This window comes from Macaca nemestrina, chromosome 12 (genome assembly GCF_043159975.1).
Source record: "Macaca nemestrina isolate mMacNem1 chromosome 12, mMacNem.hap1, whole genome shotgun sequence".
Taxonomy (NCBI): domain Eukaryota; kingdom Metazoa; phylum Chordata; class Mammalia; order Primates; family Cercopithecidae; genus Macaca; species Macaca nemestrina.
Window position 1 is genome coordinate 107,374,471 of NC_092136.1, and position 17,852 is coordinate 107,392,322.

Genomic DNA, 17,852 nt, shown 5'->3' on the forward strand with positions numbered 1-17,852 from the left:
GAGATTAACATTTGAGTTAGTGGACTGGCAGTTAGTGGAGAGGCAGACCCACCCTCAGCGTGGGTGACCATCTAATCAGCTGCCAGGGTGGCCAGAAGACGCTGAAAGAACTTGACTCGCTGAGTCTTCCAGCCTTCATCTTTCTCTCATGCTGGATGCTTCCTGCCCTCAAACATCAGACTCAAAGTTCTTCAGTTTTTGGACTCTTGGACTTACACCAATGGTTTGCCAGGGATTCTTGGGCCTTTGGCCACAGACTGAAGGCTGCACTGTTGGCTTCCCTACTTTTGAGGTTTTGGGACTTGGACTATCTTCTTTGCTCCTCAGCTTGCAGATGGCCTATGTAGGACTTTACCTTGTGATTATGTGAGTCAACACTCCTTAATAAACTCCCCTTCATATATGCATCTATCCTCTTAGTTCTGTCCCTCTAGGGAACCCTGACTAATACAGTACCTCTATTAAAAGACATGAGCGTTTGTTCTCTCTCTCTCTCTTTTCTGTCATTTGATTATACAAGAAGACTATCATCTACAAACCCAGAAGCATGCCCTAATCAGACAATGAAGCTGCCAGCACCCTAATCTTGGACTTCTCAGTCTCCAGAACTGTGAGAAACAAATTTCTGTTGTTTAAGCCATCCAGTCTATGTTATAGTAGCCCAAACTAAGACACCAACTTCTAATTATTAAACCCTTGTTCTGTAAACAGCTTTATCAAAAGCAAAGCTGATATTCTGGTCTCCATCTAATTCAGTCCCAGATGTTCCTATCAGTTGGTTCCATACCCTGGTGTAGAACAGAAAAATACTATTTATTTCCTCCCAAATCAAATCTTTCTAATGCTGCTCTCACATTCCCTTATCCAAATAAAACCTCATCTTTAACTTCTTTGAGATCTTTGGAACAGGGGTGCAACTATATTTCCCAACATTACTATTCTTGTCTTTACTAGCTTAAACCTCATATCCCTTGACTTCAATCACCCCCTGGCTCCAGACACTTAATTTCTGGCCCTCTTGTCTTTTCATCATACTCAAAGAACAAACTTTACTTGTGAAAGTGTCTACCTTCTTTACTCCTATACCTAAATTGTTAAGTAATATGCAACTCAAAAAGGGCCCTCGATGCCTTCTGACAATGCATTTATGGATCCCTAGTCAGTTCCACCATTTCATATAATTCAAACCTTTACTATTCTCCTCCTGTACCACCTCTCCAACCACCAAATTCCTCCCATTACATTAGAAGACATATCTATCCCACTTCTATCTGTTGAATGAATTAATTAAGACTCTCTAGCAACACAGGCACTGAACAGGCAAAAAATAAACATTTGACAGAAATATTCTGAATGAACAGTTCTTTTGTATATGCAATTATCACTTGTCTGATCTTCCAAATTTAAAATAAAAAACCTAATTTGGGAAAGCTGAATATGTTGTTTTTGCCATCTCAAGAGCCTCAAGGTAGTGCTAAAAACTAATTACTAGAGTTGGAAAATGGAAAAGAAAATTAGCTTTATAAAGGATTATGACACCTACATAATTAAGCCATTATTGTGTATGGATACCCCATCACCAGGTCTCAAGTTAGCTGTCTAATACTAGTAACAGCTCTGGGAGACCAAAGTTTTCCCTAAGAGCTATAGCAAGTATGCCAAAAGCAGCTGAAAACAACATCAAAGAAATGTAAACTAAAATTAAAATTGCCTTAAACATTCAATGTTAACAACTATTTGAAAAAACACAGTTGGATTACTTTCCATTCTGTAAAAGGCAAAAAGATATAACTAAGAATAAAAGTAAGAACAACATCATTTACTACCTTCCAATATTGGCATTCAAAAGTTACTTTTCAGAAAATATTTTGTAATCTGATATGAAGAAAGCCCCAAGGGAAAGAAGGAATTCTGAATTAATAAACAAAGACATATGTTAAACATACCATCTGTCTCTTTCTTCTTCCTCCTTGTGATTCCAAAGATTTTCCGGGTGTGTTCACAGGCCATACTCTTCCAGACTGATCTGTTCTGACAAGGATTACTTCTTGCTGGTCTTCATTCTATAAAAAGATTTAGAGATAACTATTGAAATTATTGTGAAGAATGCTGAACGTTTTTATTTAATAACAAAAAAAAGCATTAAAATGATTAACATTTCCACATAATACTGTGGATTGCCTTAAATCTCCTGGATTTTCATTCCTCTCTATACTATAAAATGAACATAATCATTTGGGGAAAGAATGAAAAATACCCAATGTTTATTTTAGTATTTTTTAAAAAGTAACCAAGAGAAGAAAATTTCAAATAAAGTTTTCATCTAGACAATGTTAAAAGATGACGAAGTATCAATAGTCCATGCGGCATTGTATGAGAATGCCCATCACTTATACAGCAGATGTAATTTTTTTAAATTTAAAGATCCTATTAAAATTTGATTATAAGAATAAAGCAACTAAAGACAAACTTGCTAAATTAGCAAATATAATGAAACTACCCGTAACTTCTATTCTTTCTATTAACAGCCTTCAAATGCTATTCAGTTTTCTGACTCTTCAGAAGGAATTATATCCCACATACTTTCAAGCCATAATATTTTTCCTACAAACTTTTGGACAAATATAAGCCTTGCACAGTACAGAATAAGAGTAAATTTTATTCTCTGATGGAAATGGAATGTGATTAGAGGGATTCTAATAATCAATAAAGAATATTAGAGAATGACAAAGGTAAAGAAATTGTTATATCAAAAAGACACCTGCACTTGTATGTTTATCACAGCACTATTCACAATAGCCAAGTCATGGAATCAACTAAAGTGTCCATTAACGGATGATTGAATAGAGAAAATGTGGTGTATATATGCCATGGAATACTACACAATCACCAAAAAAAGAAACGTCTTGCACAGCAGCATGGATGGAGCTACAGGCAATTATCCTAAGTGATCAAATACTGTATGTTCTCACTTAAAAGTGGGAACTAAACAATGGGTACACATGGACATAAAGAGGGAAATAAGAGACACTGCAGTCTCCAAAAGCAGGGAGGATGGAAAGGGAGTAATGATAGAAAAAATTACTTATTGGGAACAATGTTTACTATTCAGGTGACGGGTAAAACAGAAGCCCAAACCTCATCATTATGCAATATATCCCTGCAACAAACCTGCATAGGCAACCCCTGAATCTATTTTTAAAAAATTAAAAACAAAAATAATATTAAGGAATGAATTCATTAAAAATCCATTGGAAACAAGACCAAGCAAACTATTCACATTTTAGTTTTCTTCTCAATCGGAATCAAATATAGAAATAATCAAACCCAATTCCATTTAATAGATGTTAGTTTCCCTGCTGAAATGGAAGAAAAATAATATATACCTATTACTGATCTCACATTCACACACAATACTAAACTGATACAAAAGATTATCATTACTTTTCTTCCTCAATAAATAAATGAACATTAATTAATGAAGTGCCATCTTTTAAAAGACCTTTCTACTCACTCCCTTACCAGATAGTAGAGATAGGCAACACATTATAATGTGGCTTCTAACTTTACCCCACTGATAAAGCTGGTCTCTTCCCTAAGGACTTTCAAATTACTAAGTCTAATACATAATTATTAAATTGTCATCTTCCCTGATTTGAAAGCATTTGGTTCTGTTTATTACATTCTCTCTCCTGAAATTCCTCTTATTCCAGTTTTAAACACTCTACTCCCTCCTGGTTCTGCCTTTACCTCTCGGACACATTCATTCATTTATTAATTCATCCATTTATCCATTCATTCATCAAATATTTCTGAAATGTCTATTTAATCTTAGGAGCTAAAAGAAATATAACCCCTGCCTTCTATAAGCTTATGGCCTAGTGGTGAAACTACTCCCCAGGTGAATTATTAATATAAACAAAGTCACCTTCACTGTCTCCTCCATTTCCAGCTATCCCTCAAATACTGATGATTCCAGGGTTCCTTGGTTTCCAGCCCTTCAGCCTGAAACCTAATCATCACCCATATTGCAAAATAATTCACCGTGTGAAAAACAAATACAATCATGCTATTCTTTGCTTAAAACTCTGCAGGGACCATTTATCACCGGAAGATCAACACCACTGCAAGTATGGCCCACAGGCCATCACAAGTCCAAGAGTTACTAGACATTAAATATTTGTTACTAATCCATGATAAGGTAACTACAGAAACTGAGTGTTTTATAAAAACTGTATAGAAGTGATACGGTTTGTCTCCATGTCCCCACCCAAATCTCTTCTTGTAGCTCCCATTATTTCCACGTGTTGTACGAGGGGCCCGGTGGGAGATGATTGAATCATGGGGGCAAGTCTTTCCTGTGCTGTTCTTGTGATAGTGAATGGATCTCACGAGATCTGATGGTTTTAAAAACGGGAGTTTCTCTGCACAAGCTCTCTCTTTCCCTGCTGCCATCCACATAAGATGTGACTTGCTCCTCCTTGCCTTCAGCCATGATTGTGAGGCCTCCCCAGCCATGTGGAACTGTAGGTTCAATTAAACCTCTTTCTTTTGCAAATTGCCCAGTCTCAAGTATGTCTTTATCAGCAGCATGAAAACAGACAAATACAAGAATCGTAAGAATCATTTTATGTTGGTTCAATCTAAATAAAAACTTGGGACTTTATTTCATAGAAAATATTTCATTTTCTATGATTACTTTTTATTGTATTTTATAAAACTATTAATCTATCATGGTCTGTAAAATTTTAAAATATATATAAACAACCCTGATCCTACATCACAGTCTAAATAGTGAAATAAAGGTAAACCATTTTCACACAGTATACAAAGCCTTCAAATTCTGGCCCTAGACTTTTCTAGTTCCTTGTAATTTTTGTAAACATACTGTAAATTGTATTTCCTCTGCACAGAACAATTACCCCTTCTTGCTCAACTAGGAAATTAAGAATTTAGTCACAGCCAATGCTCTGTTCCCAATAATTTTCGGCACATGTATGTTCCTAGACTGTAATATTTTCAGTAACTATTTGTCTACTTATATTTATCTCTCTTTGCAGGACAAAGACTAAGCTATACACTACTTGGTACCTATAGGACCTGTCACAGTGTCAAACAATAATGGGAATTCAATAAATGCTTGATAAATGTCACTAACAAGCTGGCGCCTCAGACGGATTAACTGCACCCCAAAACTAACCCACTCTCCCCTTCAGTGAGCTCCTTCTTTCCTCCCTTTGCAAACTTTCTGTTCCTTAGGACTGCCAACACGTAAGACCCCAAGTTGTTCTATTTTGGGTACCCAAGACAGAGTGCATCTAACCATCTACATGGCATTAAAATACAAGACAGAAATGAGAAGTTCACTCTACACAGAAAATATGCAAAAACATTTTCATCATCCATGTAATTTTGCAATTTATCTCAAAAGAAACCAGAAGCACTTCTTGATATAACTAAAAAGCATTTATAAACTCTTTCCATTTTCATAAGAATGCCAAATGCTCCAGGTTTTTAAATTATCCCCAACAATTACAGTTTGCTCTGGAGGACTTTATATTTTAAAAACATCAAAACTGATAATTTATTAAAGCATTTTATACGAACACTTTAATTAACAAATCCCAAAATGCTCTGGGATCATTTACTCATTAATCCATAAAAGAGCCTTCTGGCTGACAAAAATCATGGATTCTTGTTTTAAAGGAAGAAAGGAGAAAACAAAACACTTCATATAAAGCTACAAAATCAATTTGCTAACATAACCAGAATAAACCTTCCCTGTTGGTATCTATCATATTTGTGAGATCATAAATTTCTCCCACAAGTGCATATCATTTTTACAGTAATAAAAAATTGAGGATTCAGGAGATCGTGGCAGTCACAAGCAAGACTAGATTGTAGCTCTGGACAGAGCAGCATGCAGGGGCTTGCACTGTGAATTTTAGCTCCAGATCGACTGCAGAACAAACCAGCAATCCCAAGAGGACCCAGAGACCCTCTGAAGGAAGCAGACTGCTCCTGCAGGACCTGAGAGACACCCCAAATACTGTGAGTGCTCCAACTGTGGAAGTGGGAACACACTTCCTCCTGAACACACACCCCACTGGAGAAGCTGAAGTTGTTTTCAGGATAAGTTTTCGACTTCACTTGGAGCTAAGTCAAGTTAGAGGCCAAGCAAAATACAGGGGTAGAGGAAGGAGCAGAAAGGCCCTGGGAGCTCGCTGGGTCCCCAAACAGCCCGTTCCTGCCTAGCACCAAGGGATCCAACAGGAGGGTGGCCAGAGGAGCAGGGGGTAAAACTCCACAGGGAAAAGGAAGTATCTAGCTGAACTTTGTAACCATTTGAACAGGGTGAGAAGCCTCCTGGCCAGAACTCGGGAGGGCACAAATCTTGTGTACAGACTTCACAGGCAAGGGAAGAACTAAAGCCCTTTTCTCTCGCAGCTGGGAGGCAGATATCCTCGGGTAAGTTTTCAAGACCATCTTGCCCTCAGCCTGGAAACAGACTCCGCGCTGTTGGTGGGAGCACAGTGCGGGTGGGAGCACAGTGCGGGTGAGACCAGCCCTTCAGTGTGCGTGGGAGCTGGGTGAGGCCTGTGACTGCCAGCTTTCCCCCACTTCGCTGACAACCTGCATGACTCAGCAGAGGCAGCCATAATCCTCCTAGGTAACACAGCTCCAGTGACCTGGGAATCTCATCCCATCCCCGACAGCAGCCCAGCAAGACGTGCCCACGGAGAGTCTGAGCTCAGGCCTAGCCCCATCCCCACCTGATGGTCGTTCCCTATCCACTCGGGTAGTGGAAGACAAAGGGCATATTTTGTGAGTTCTAGGGCCTCACCTACCACTAGTCCCTCTCCACCCTACTACAGCTGATGCTCTCGGGAAAGTGCCACCTCCTGGTAGGAGGCCAACGAGCACAAAAATGGAGCATTAAACTACCAAAGCTAACAACCCTCATGGAATTCACTACACACTCCATCACATTCACCAGAACAACCAGTGGTACCCATGGCTGAGAGACCCATAGACAGTTCACATCACAGGACTCTGTGCAGAAAACCCCCTGTACCAGCCCCGAGCCTGGTAGACTTGCTGGGTGGCTAGACTCAGAAGACAGACAACAAACACTGCAGTCCGGGTCACAGGAAGCCACACCCATTGGAAAAGGTGGAAAGTACCACATCAAGGGAATACCCCATGGGACAAAAGAATCTGAACAATAGCCTTCAAATAGCCTTCAGCCCCAGACCTTCCCTTTGACACAGCCTACCCAAATGAGAAGGAACCAGAAAACCAACCCTGGCAATATGACAAAACAAGGCTCTTCAACGCCTCCCAAAAATCACACTAGTTCACCAGCAATGGATCCAAATCAAGAAGAAATCCCTGATTTCTAACCCCCTGGAAAAGAATTCAGGAGGTTAGTTATTAAGCTAATCAGGGAGGGACCTGAGAAAGGCGAAGCCCAATGCAAGAAAATTCGAAAAATGATACAAGAAGTGAAGGAAAAAATATTCAAGGAAATAGACAGCTTAAACAAAACACAATAAAAAATTCAGGAAACTTTGGACACACTTTTAGAAATGCGAAATGCTCTGGAAAGTCTCAACAATAAAACTGAACAAGTAAAGAAAGAAATCCAGAGCTCGAAGACAAGGTCTTCAAATTAACCCAATTCAACTAAGACAAAGACAAAAAAATTAGAAAATATGAACAAAGCCTCCAAAGTCTGGGATTATGTTAATCAACCAAACCTAAGAATAATCGGTATACCTGAGGAAGAAGAGAATTCTAAAAACCCGGAAAATATGTTTTGTGGAATAATCAAGGAAAACCTTCCCGGCCTTGTGAGAGACGAAGACAGTCAAATACAAGAAGGACAAGGAATACTGGGAAATTAATCACAAAAACATCTTTGCCTAGACACACTGTCATCAGGTTATCCCAAGTTAAGACGAAGGAAAGAATCTTAAGAGCTGTGAGACAGAAGCACCAGGTAACCTATAAAGGAAAACCCATCAGAACAACAGCAGATTTCTCAGCAGAAAACTTATAAGCTAGAAGGGATTGGAGACCTATCTTCAGTCTTCCTGAAACAAAAAATTTATCAGCCAAGAATTTCATATCCAGCAAAACTAAGCATGATATATGAAGGAAAGATACAGCCGTTTTCAGACAAACAAATGCTGACAGAATACACCATTACCAAACAACCTTTTGCATGGTTTTGAAGGTTCCTTTTGCTAAAAAGAGCTCTAAATCCTGAAACAAATCTTTTACATCAAAACATAACCTCTTTAAAGCATAAATCACACAGGACCTATAAAAAATACAAGTTAAAAGGAAAAAACAAAAACAAAAGTACACAGGCAACAAAGAGCATGAGAAAAGCAATGGTACCTCACCTTTCAATGTTAACATCGAATGAATGTAAATGGCCTAAATGCTCCACTTAAAAGATACAGAAACACAGAATGGAAAAGAACTCACCAACCAACTATCTACTGCCTTCAGGAAACTCACCTAACACATAAGGACTCACATACTCTTAAAAAAAAAGGGGTGGGAAATGCAAATGGACACCAAAAGTAAGGAGGGGTAGCTATTCTTATATCAGACAAAACAAACTTTAAAGCAACAGCAGTTAAAAGAGACAAACAGGGACAGTACATAATGGTAAAAGGCCTTGTCCAACAGGAAAATATCACAATCCCAGACATATATGTGCCCAACAGTGGCGCTCCCAAATTTATAAAACAATTACTAACAGACCTAAGAAATTAGACAGACAGCAACAAAGTAATAGTGGGGGACTTCAATACTCCACTGATAGCTCTAGATAGGTCATCAAGACAGAAAGTCAACAAAGAAACAACGAATTTAAACTATGGATTTAACAGATATATACAGAACATTTTATCCAACAACTGCAGAATACACATTCTATTCAACAGCACATGGAACTTTCTCCAAGATAGAGCATTTGATAGGCCATAAAATGAGCCTAAATAAATTTAAGAAAATTGAAACTATATCAAGCACTCTTTCAGACCACAGGGGAATAAAACTGGAAATCAACTCCAAAAGGAACCTTCAAAACCATGCAAATATATGGAAATTAAATAACCTGCTCCTGAACGAGCATTGGGTCAAAAACAAAATCAAGATGGAAATTTAAAAATTCTCTGAACTGAAAGACGATAATGACACAACCTATCAAAATCTCTGGGATACAGCAAAGGCAGTGCTTAAGAGAAAAGTTCATAGCCCTGAACGCCTATATCAAAAGTCTGAAAGAGCACAAAGTGACTTTCTAAGGTCACACCTCAAGGAACTAGAGAAAAAAGAACAAACCAAACCCAAACCCAGCAGAAAAAAGGAAATAACCAAGATCAGAGCAGAACTAAATGAAATTGAAACAAATAAACCACAAAAGATAAATGAAACAAAAAGTTGATTCTTTGAAAAGATAAATGAAATTGATACACTATTACAAGATTAACCAAGAAGAAAGAAAATCCAAATAACCTTGCTAAGAAACAAAAAAGGAGACATTACAACTGACACCACTGAAATACAAAAGATCATTCAAAGCTACTATGAACACTTTTACGTACATAGAAGAGATGGATAAATTCCTGGAAAAATACAACCCTCCTAGCTTTAATCAGGAAGAATTAGACACCCTGAACAGACCAATAACAAGCAGAGATTGAAATGGTAATTTAAAAATTAACAACAAAAGAAAAGTCCAGGAACTGATGGATTCACAGATTAATTCTACCAGACATTCAAAGAAGAATTGGTACCAATCCTTTTGACACTATTCCACAAGACAGAGAAAGAAGGAACCCTCCCTAATTCATTCTGTGAAGCCAGCATCACCCTAATACCAAAACCAGGAAAGGACATAACCAAAAAAGAAAACTACAGACTGATATCCTTGATGAACACAAATGTTAAAATCCTTAACATTCAAAATACTAGCTAACCGAATCCAATGACATATCAAAAAGATAATGCACCATGATCAAGTGGGTTTCATATCAGGGATGCAGGGATGGTTTACCATACGCAAGTCAATAAATGTGATTCACCACATAAAGAGAATTAAAAACAAAAATCACATGATCATCTCAATAGATGCAGAAAAAGCATTTGACAAAATCCAGCATCCCTATATTATTAAAACTCTCAGCAAAATCGGCATACAAGGGACATACCTTAACGTAATAAAAGCCATCTATGACAAACCCACAGCCAACATAATACTGAAAGGCGAAAAGTTGAAATCATTCCCTCTGAGAACTGGAGCAAGACAAGGATGCCCACTCTCACCACTCCTCTTCAACACAGTACTGGAAGCCCTAGCCAGAGCAATCAGACAAGAGAAAGAAACAAAGGGCATCCAAATCGGTAAAGAGGAAGTCAAACTGTCACTGTTTGCTGACAATATGATTGTTTACCTTGAAAACCCTAAGGACTCCTCCAGAAAGCTCCTAGAACTGATAAATGAATTCAGCAAAGTTTCTGGATACAAGATTAATGTACACAAATTAGTAGCTCTTCTATACACCAACAGTGAACAAGCAGAGAATCAAATCAAGAACTCAACTCCTTTTACAATAGCTGCAAAAATTAAAATAAAAATACAATACTTAGGAATACACCTAACAAAAGAGTCGAATGGCCTCTACAAGGAAAACTACAAAACACCGCTGAAAGAAATCACAGATGGCACAAAGAAATGGAATCACATCCCTCGCTCATGGGTGAGTAGAATCAATACTGTGAAAATGACCATACTGCCAAAAGCAATCTACAAATTCAACACAATCCCCATCAGAATACCACCATCAGTCTTCACAGAATTAGAAAAAATACAGAATATGAATACAGAATCTGTATCAATGTCAAAAAACTATGGGCCACAGGTCAACTCCAGTCTTGTGCTGGTTTTTTGTCAGCCCATAAGCTGAGGATGGTCTTTACATTATTAAATGACTGGGGGGAAATCAAAACAAGAGTATTTCATGACAAATTACAATTCTATGCAATTCTAATTTTAGTGTCCATAAATAAGGTTTTATTGGAACACAACCATGCTCATTCATTTATGTGTTATCTGTGGCTGCCTTCATGATACAATAACAGTTGAATCGTTGTGGCACAGATTGTACAGCACACAAAATCTAAAACATTTACTATTTGATCTCTACAAAAGTCTGCCAGTCTTGGTTCTATATTATTATCTAGCTAATAAAACTAATTCAAAATCACTTTATTGATTTTTCCTACTACCTAATAACAAACAAGATTAAAACCTGCAATTACTTAATAGTATTACACAAGATCCATGTTGGTAACAATGAGGGGAAGAGAATAGGACCTGGTACTCTTATTTTGTTAAAATATCTATGCTTGACTTTCATTTCAGGCCATGATGGACTAACAAAAAAAACAGTATAACCTGTTGCTGTTTAAAAAAACTAGACAACAGGACAAATACATGAAACAACATTTTTAGACATCGACCTCTAGAGGAGTGTAATCCCTAAAAGAAGGGAAACAAATGAGATGAGCCCTAGGATGGCCACAGCTTTCTACTAAGAGGAAGTTTATAGACTGCAGTACAAAGGAATCTAATCAGACCTCAGCTTCCTTGCTGACTGAATTGGGATATATTTTAACAAGCTGCTGGAAGTAAGAGAAAAACTAGCAAAGAATATGAAACAAACGAAGAAAAACAAGAAGAAGAAGAAGAAGAAAGAAGAAAGAAGAAGAAAACAATGCAAATTAAGAAATTTTGTTTATTTACATAAAAGAAAGGCAATTATAAAATACTATTTGGCCTAACAGTGTCTATTTACTGGATCAAGAGATAACTTAATTTAAAAATACAGAAGTAAAGCAAAGAAACAACTAAGAACCAAAGTGGCTTCCACCAGGATTGGAAGAAGGTCTGGAAAGAGCTCACGACATCGTTATTATTTGGTATAGGCAGGCCTAGCGCTACTTGTATGTAATACGTTGATTAAAAAGAAAAGGAAAAAGCATACACTGCTTTGATTCAAAGCTATTATTAAAAAGTGTAAATGTTTGGAAGCCTTTCTAGCATTGGGAAATAAAGCAAAACTCTCCTACTAAATCAGATTTTCCTATCAGTAGTCTACAAACTTCCAGAGTTCATGATGGTAGCCTGCAAGTTTGTTATCACTGAATGCCATAAAGCATGTTTCAACTTTTATCTTTTAAAATTTCCATAATCACTTATTACTATTCTTAGTATTTTCATGGCTTTTGAATAATTTCTATTTTATCTCTAATTATGTTCACAAGTTGTTCCCTACACACAAGTACCTGGCCAAGGCAGTGGGTGGACTGAACACCAAGCTACACTCTGATCACTGAGACGAATGTCCTAACCCAAGGCTACTATTTAATTTGTACAAAAGCATTCACAGGACTGCATCTGCCCAAAGGAGACATCTTTTTCTAACTCCATGAAGGCATCATACAGGCTCAATGCAGCCCTTTTAAAAATGTTTTTAAATTCTCAATTTTGTCCATACTGTCCCACTTTTAAAATTCTTAATATACTATTGCGCTTTCCTTTTTTTTTAGATTGGCCTTCCTAGAGGCTACCTATTAACTTTTTTCAAAGAATAAATTCTTGGGTTTTTTCTTAAATCATTTCTATTTATTTTTTATTTTCTATTTTAGTAATTTCAGTTTTTTTAATCTATCCTTTGTATACCATATCTACTCTATGTTATGTTCTCTCTTATCTCTTTTGTGTTACTATTAGCTAATGCCACAGACATTATTACTAATTATTAATAAATAGCTATACTAATTATAACTTAATTTTCTGTTAAATCAAAGAATGACACACAGATTTACTATTTTTGAGTAGATAGGAACATAATAAATACTATAAGATTTTTCTATGATTCACTGTGATATAGCAAGTGTTTTTCTTTTCTTTCCTTTTTTTCAGTACTGTGGAGTTTTACTCAACTAATTTTATTTCTCTTCCTCATCAATCTTCATTAACAACTGTCTACTATAATTATTCTACTCAGAATCTCTTTGGTACCTGCATATTTACACACTATGAAATTGAAAACTGTATTTTCAGTTTTTCTAAAATCACATTAAATTTGATTTCTATCTTCAACAATTCGTTATGCATTCTACAATATGGTTAATTTTAAAATATGTACAAGGAGAAAATTTACTTTGGGTTTGTATTTTTTCCACTTAAAATGTTTTCCCTTTAAACTGAAAATATATAATTGTGTGATGTTGTCTCTCCATCTAACCCTTCCCCCTACAAAAAAAAAAAATCTGGAAACAGAACATGTATGAATCCATCCCTCCAAGACAAAACCTAAGTCTCAAATGCTACTGAACAGCATAAGGACTCAATATTTTTCATATGCAGTAATATTTCATTTTCCCCTTGAATTTAACAACAGAAAAGGGAATTAAATGCTAATAGTAGAGTTAGTGAGAAAAAAAAATAATGAGCATTTGAGGGAATAGAAGCAAACTGGGGAAGGAGAGAGGCTGCTGCTGGGTCATTCTTCCCTCTCTAAGGAAATCAATTAGTTGTGGCTTCAGTATCTGTTACAGAGCCCTGTTCAAAGTTTGAGATAGTCTATGACATAATTCTTCATCCCAAAATTAGATCATTAAAAAATATACAATCATAACTATCCAAAACAACTACTTTACAATTTCTCTAAATTATACTTGAGAAAATACTGTTCATAAAACAATAAAAAAATTTTTTAACTACCCCAGAAAGCATTGAGAATTAAACACATCCTATAGTCATACGAGTGGGTGTTTCCTATTCCATGACTGAAGCCTACAGGTCAACACTCCCAGCTAGGATAATACCATGCTAAAGATTATTTTTGTGGTAAACAAATAAGGCTTACAGATAGTAGTCATAAATAGTATAGCTTTTTCTTTGGCAAAGTTACAAATGGTAATAGGATCCCAAAATAATGGCTATAGCCTCAGAACGTTCTCTGGATGCCTAGATTGCACTAGGCCCTATTCAATACCTCCATATTTCTATACTTTTCCTTTGAAGCACCGTCAAAGGACTATAATTATATATTTGTATAATTAATCTTATTTGTATGTTCTCTTTCCTGACAGAAAGCTTTTATAAGGAGTATATGATGTCTGAATTAAGATCTCAAGGATATACAGAAGGTAACTACAAGAAAAATATTCTAGGCAAAGAAAGACTGTGTAAAGGCACTGAGGCAGGAGGGAAAACAGCTACTTAGGACGTCAAGACAAGAGATGATGGTCATCTTAGTGTGGTAGATACAAAAAACAAAGAGCAGAGTTAAGAAATATTTAGCAGGTAAAATTGACACCATTTCACGATGAATTTTATGTGAGGTATGAAACTAGAGAACAGATAGATTCTGTATGCTAATACTAGTTTTTATTTATATATCATTTGCTTTCATTCATTTTTGCTTAAAATATTTGCTCCTATAGTAATACTCTATTTCAAGAAATAAGCCCTCTAGTAACGCCTAAGATGATATTTCTAACTGCACAGCACAGAAATGAGCGATACTTTAAGGAGGGTTAAAAAATACAAGCTGAACTGTATAGAAAATAGGTACATCTATTGACCACATTTACGTGGCTGGGGAAAAACTAGCTAAATGACTAAAAGGAAATAATACTTTTGTACACCTACTCTGTGTCAAGCAAGACTATACCTCAAGTAAAGTGTGCCTACAGTAACACGGCAAGTTAAATAGAATAAATGCAAAGCTATAATAATGTTTACTTCAGATTTAAAATATTTGACCTAGAAAATTGAGAGTGCAAAGGCCTTCTACAAAGAAGGAACTGCAAAGTATTCGTTGAGTAAAGGTCAAATCTCACTGTTTAAATATTAAAAGTAAACCACAAGCAAGTTTTTTATAGTCTTGTAACTTTTTTTCTGTTGTACTATGCTTACGGGATCGACTGCAGAGATTGGGAAGCTAAAACATTTTTTAAAAGACACAGTCTAAGAGTTCACATATTCTGGGAATCACAGCAATGACAAGTGAACTTGTGAACACAGTGAATGATGCACCCAAGAATCAGATCTAAAAGACAGTGTTAAAGCAGTAATTGAATATGGTCAAACTACTACCAGAAATACTTCAAATAACTAGTCAAGTACCTGATTTATATACAAAATGAATGTATCTATTTATTAATGTTTCTCTATGGCCCTTAGTTAACTCTTCAATTTCTTTAAAGAGAATGTCCGTAAACCCTCTCTACGTACATGAACAGGGATCAAAATGCATTTCCCTTCCTTACCAGCAGTGTAGACAAAATTTTAAAGCTACTACACCATTAGGCAAAGATTATTTCATTCTTTGTTACAAATGTTGAGCTTAATTTCCTGCATTATCTTTTCTTATAAAGTACAGAGCTAAATTCCTTTACATTAAATGTATACATAATGTGACTCTGTTGAAGAATTATTAACAGGCCCAAGTTATGGAAGGGAAGATTAGGACTAACATATTAAAGAATTAGGATTAGATTTTTCCTGATATAAAACTAGCAATATCCAAAACTCAGTGAGACCTCATACCTCAGTGTTCAAGCACAAGTTAGATGGAGAAGCTATGTAGTTGGCTTAATGTTAAAATAAAGAAGCTGCACTTGTGTGATGGCCAGACTAGATGATGTCGAAGATCATGGATCATTTTTAAGATTTACAATAAAATATTATAGAGAATAAAATAAAGACATTGATGAAACAGGTATTTCAGTATGTCCTGGTTGTCTACAAGATGCCAAATATTACTCTACGTACTAGATATGAACTGAAAGAATAACTCTCGTCCTAAATACTAAACAGTTCACCCTCTAAAGGAGAAGAGGGATAAGCAAACTAATAATTAAAAGTGCTGATGGTTTTTCACTAAAGCCAAAATGATATTCATAGATATACGAATGAAGAGATTTACCTTATTCCTGTAACCTAATACTTCCAACAAACGAGCTAAGCAATGAAAGAATTCTTCCCTGTTCAAGCGTTCTATGCATGGGGTTTTCTTTTCTCTCAAAGAGCAAAATTTCCATCAGAAGTATTACATGATTTTCCTCTAGAACACCATCAAATCTCCATAGTAGTAAACAACTTTGTATTCCATTCTAATTTCTAAAAAAAACCACTTCGAAAGGTAATCAAGGCCCTGGATCTGATGGAATAAATTACTTTAGTTGCAGTAGAGAATTCTTTCAGAATTGTTGGCAAAGATTTGTTTTATATATATATATATACTTAGTAAAGCTTGAACCAGATGTGCAAATGTGCTTGAACCTTCTCTGCAGAGACGATGAAAACATGACTTTCTGGTCAAAGAATCCTTAGGAAAAAAAAACTTTCTATTTGAAGTCTCAAAGGGCTAAACAGTTCCCCAAAGAGACTAACAAACAGAAATTATATTTTGTATGATACTTCAAATACTAATCTACTGAGTACTGAAGTCCACTGCTCAAAGATAGGAGGAGCTAGAAATTTTAAAAACATGAGTAATATCAGAGTCATGTGCACAAGAGATGAGATATAGCCTGTCAATTATTGTGTCATATCCTCAAAACCGTAGGAGAAATGTTATTTAACAGAATATCTGCTTCAAATTTTTTCCTTCTGTTCCAAGCCGCAAACTAGCTCAAACATTTCAAGGAAGGTTTCCCTATGTGGCTCCTTTTGCTTGCCTGAGATACTTTGAAAACTGATTTTACATTAAACAACTGCACAGGATAATGGAAAAAGCACTTCACGTTAGGAGGTGTATGGAATAAAATCTGGTGGGACGTGGCCAACCTTAGTCAAAAGATAAGAAGAAAACGGTCAATTCATTTCATAGGGTCAGCAAAGCTTGACTACAAGAAGTAACACAAAAATCTCAGGCTTAGGTCTATTCTTTTACAAGAGTGTGGTAAAAAGCTAGCAACAGCTTAAAATTTTACAATTTAATTAAATTAATTAAATGTAATTAAATTTTATAATTTAATTAAGCTAACCATGAAAATGGTAAAGAATTTTAGTCTGATATATTTATTAAAATAATTGAGTGATTTGCTAAATTTACCAAGAGTATTTAATGCTTAAGGAAGGGCAGGTTATTTAAGCTAATAAATTTAACAAATATGCTAATTAAAATTAAGTATTCCTTCCTATACTCACACATATTTAATGCCCTTCAGATATTTTAAAAATCTGATTATCAAAAATACTGTTTTTTCTATTCTAGAATATATGACAATCAAAGTAAAATAGAAGAGTATTAATGATTCATATTTTCTTCAATAGGCCTAATATTTAAAGAGAGGGACAAAGGCAGAGATGGACTGTCAAAAGATCAAAATGGCACAATGGTCTCTTAGTCCCATCAACTGGAAGTCATTCTAGCGGCCTCAGCACTGCTCCCATGAAGCTTGTGCTACCAGGCTGTGGAACAGTCACGTCACTACAGTTGTCTGAAACGAACAGCATTTGATATAAAGAAATTTTTTCTTACAAAGATAATTTTTCAACCAACCAAATCAAAGGGAAAAAAAAAATGCCTGTTCAGGAATCCCCTGAAGTCCAGCCACAGCTTTAGAACCTTTAATAAAACTGACAAGTGCCAGGAAAGAAACAGAAATAAATGAGAAGGTGGTAACAAGTATACACACATATATATAATTTGAAAAGATACATGCCATAGAGGATACTTTAAGATTCTTCGAGGTTTCTGACAAACATACTCTTACCAAATGATCCAGCAACTGCATTCCTTGATATTTAT

The 17,852-nt window shown here is 36.0% G+C and overlaps 1 protein-coding gene across 1 annotated transcript in view; it reads right to left on the reverse strand.

Moving 5' to 3' along the window:
- LOC105493667 (CWF19 like cell cycle control factor 2) overlaps nucleotides 1-17,852 on the reverse strand; it is a 126,237-nt gene that overhangs the window by 61,481 nt on the left and 46,904 nt on the right. The window contains exon 11 of the mRNA XM_071075527.1: nucleotides 1,947-2,063. Within this exon, the coding sequence (XP_070931628.1) occupies nucleotides 1,947-2,063 (117 nt within the window). The remainder of the gene's footprint in view (nucleotides 1-1,946; nucleotides 2,064-17,852) is intronic.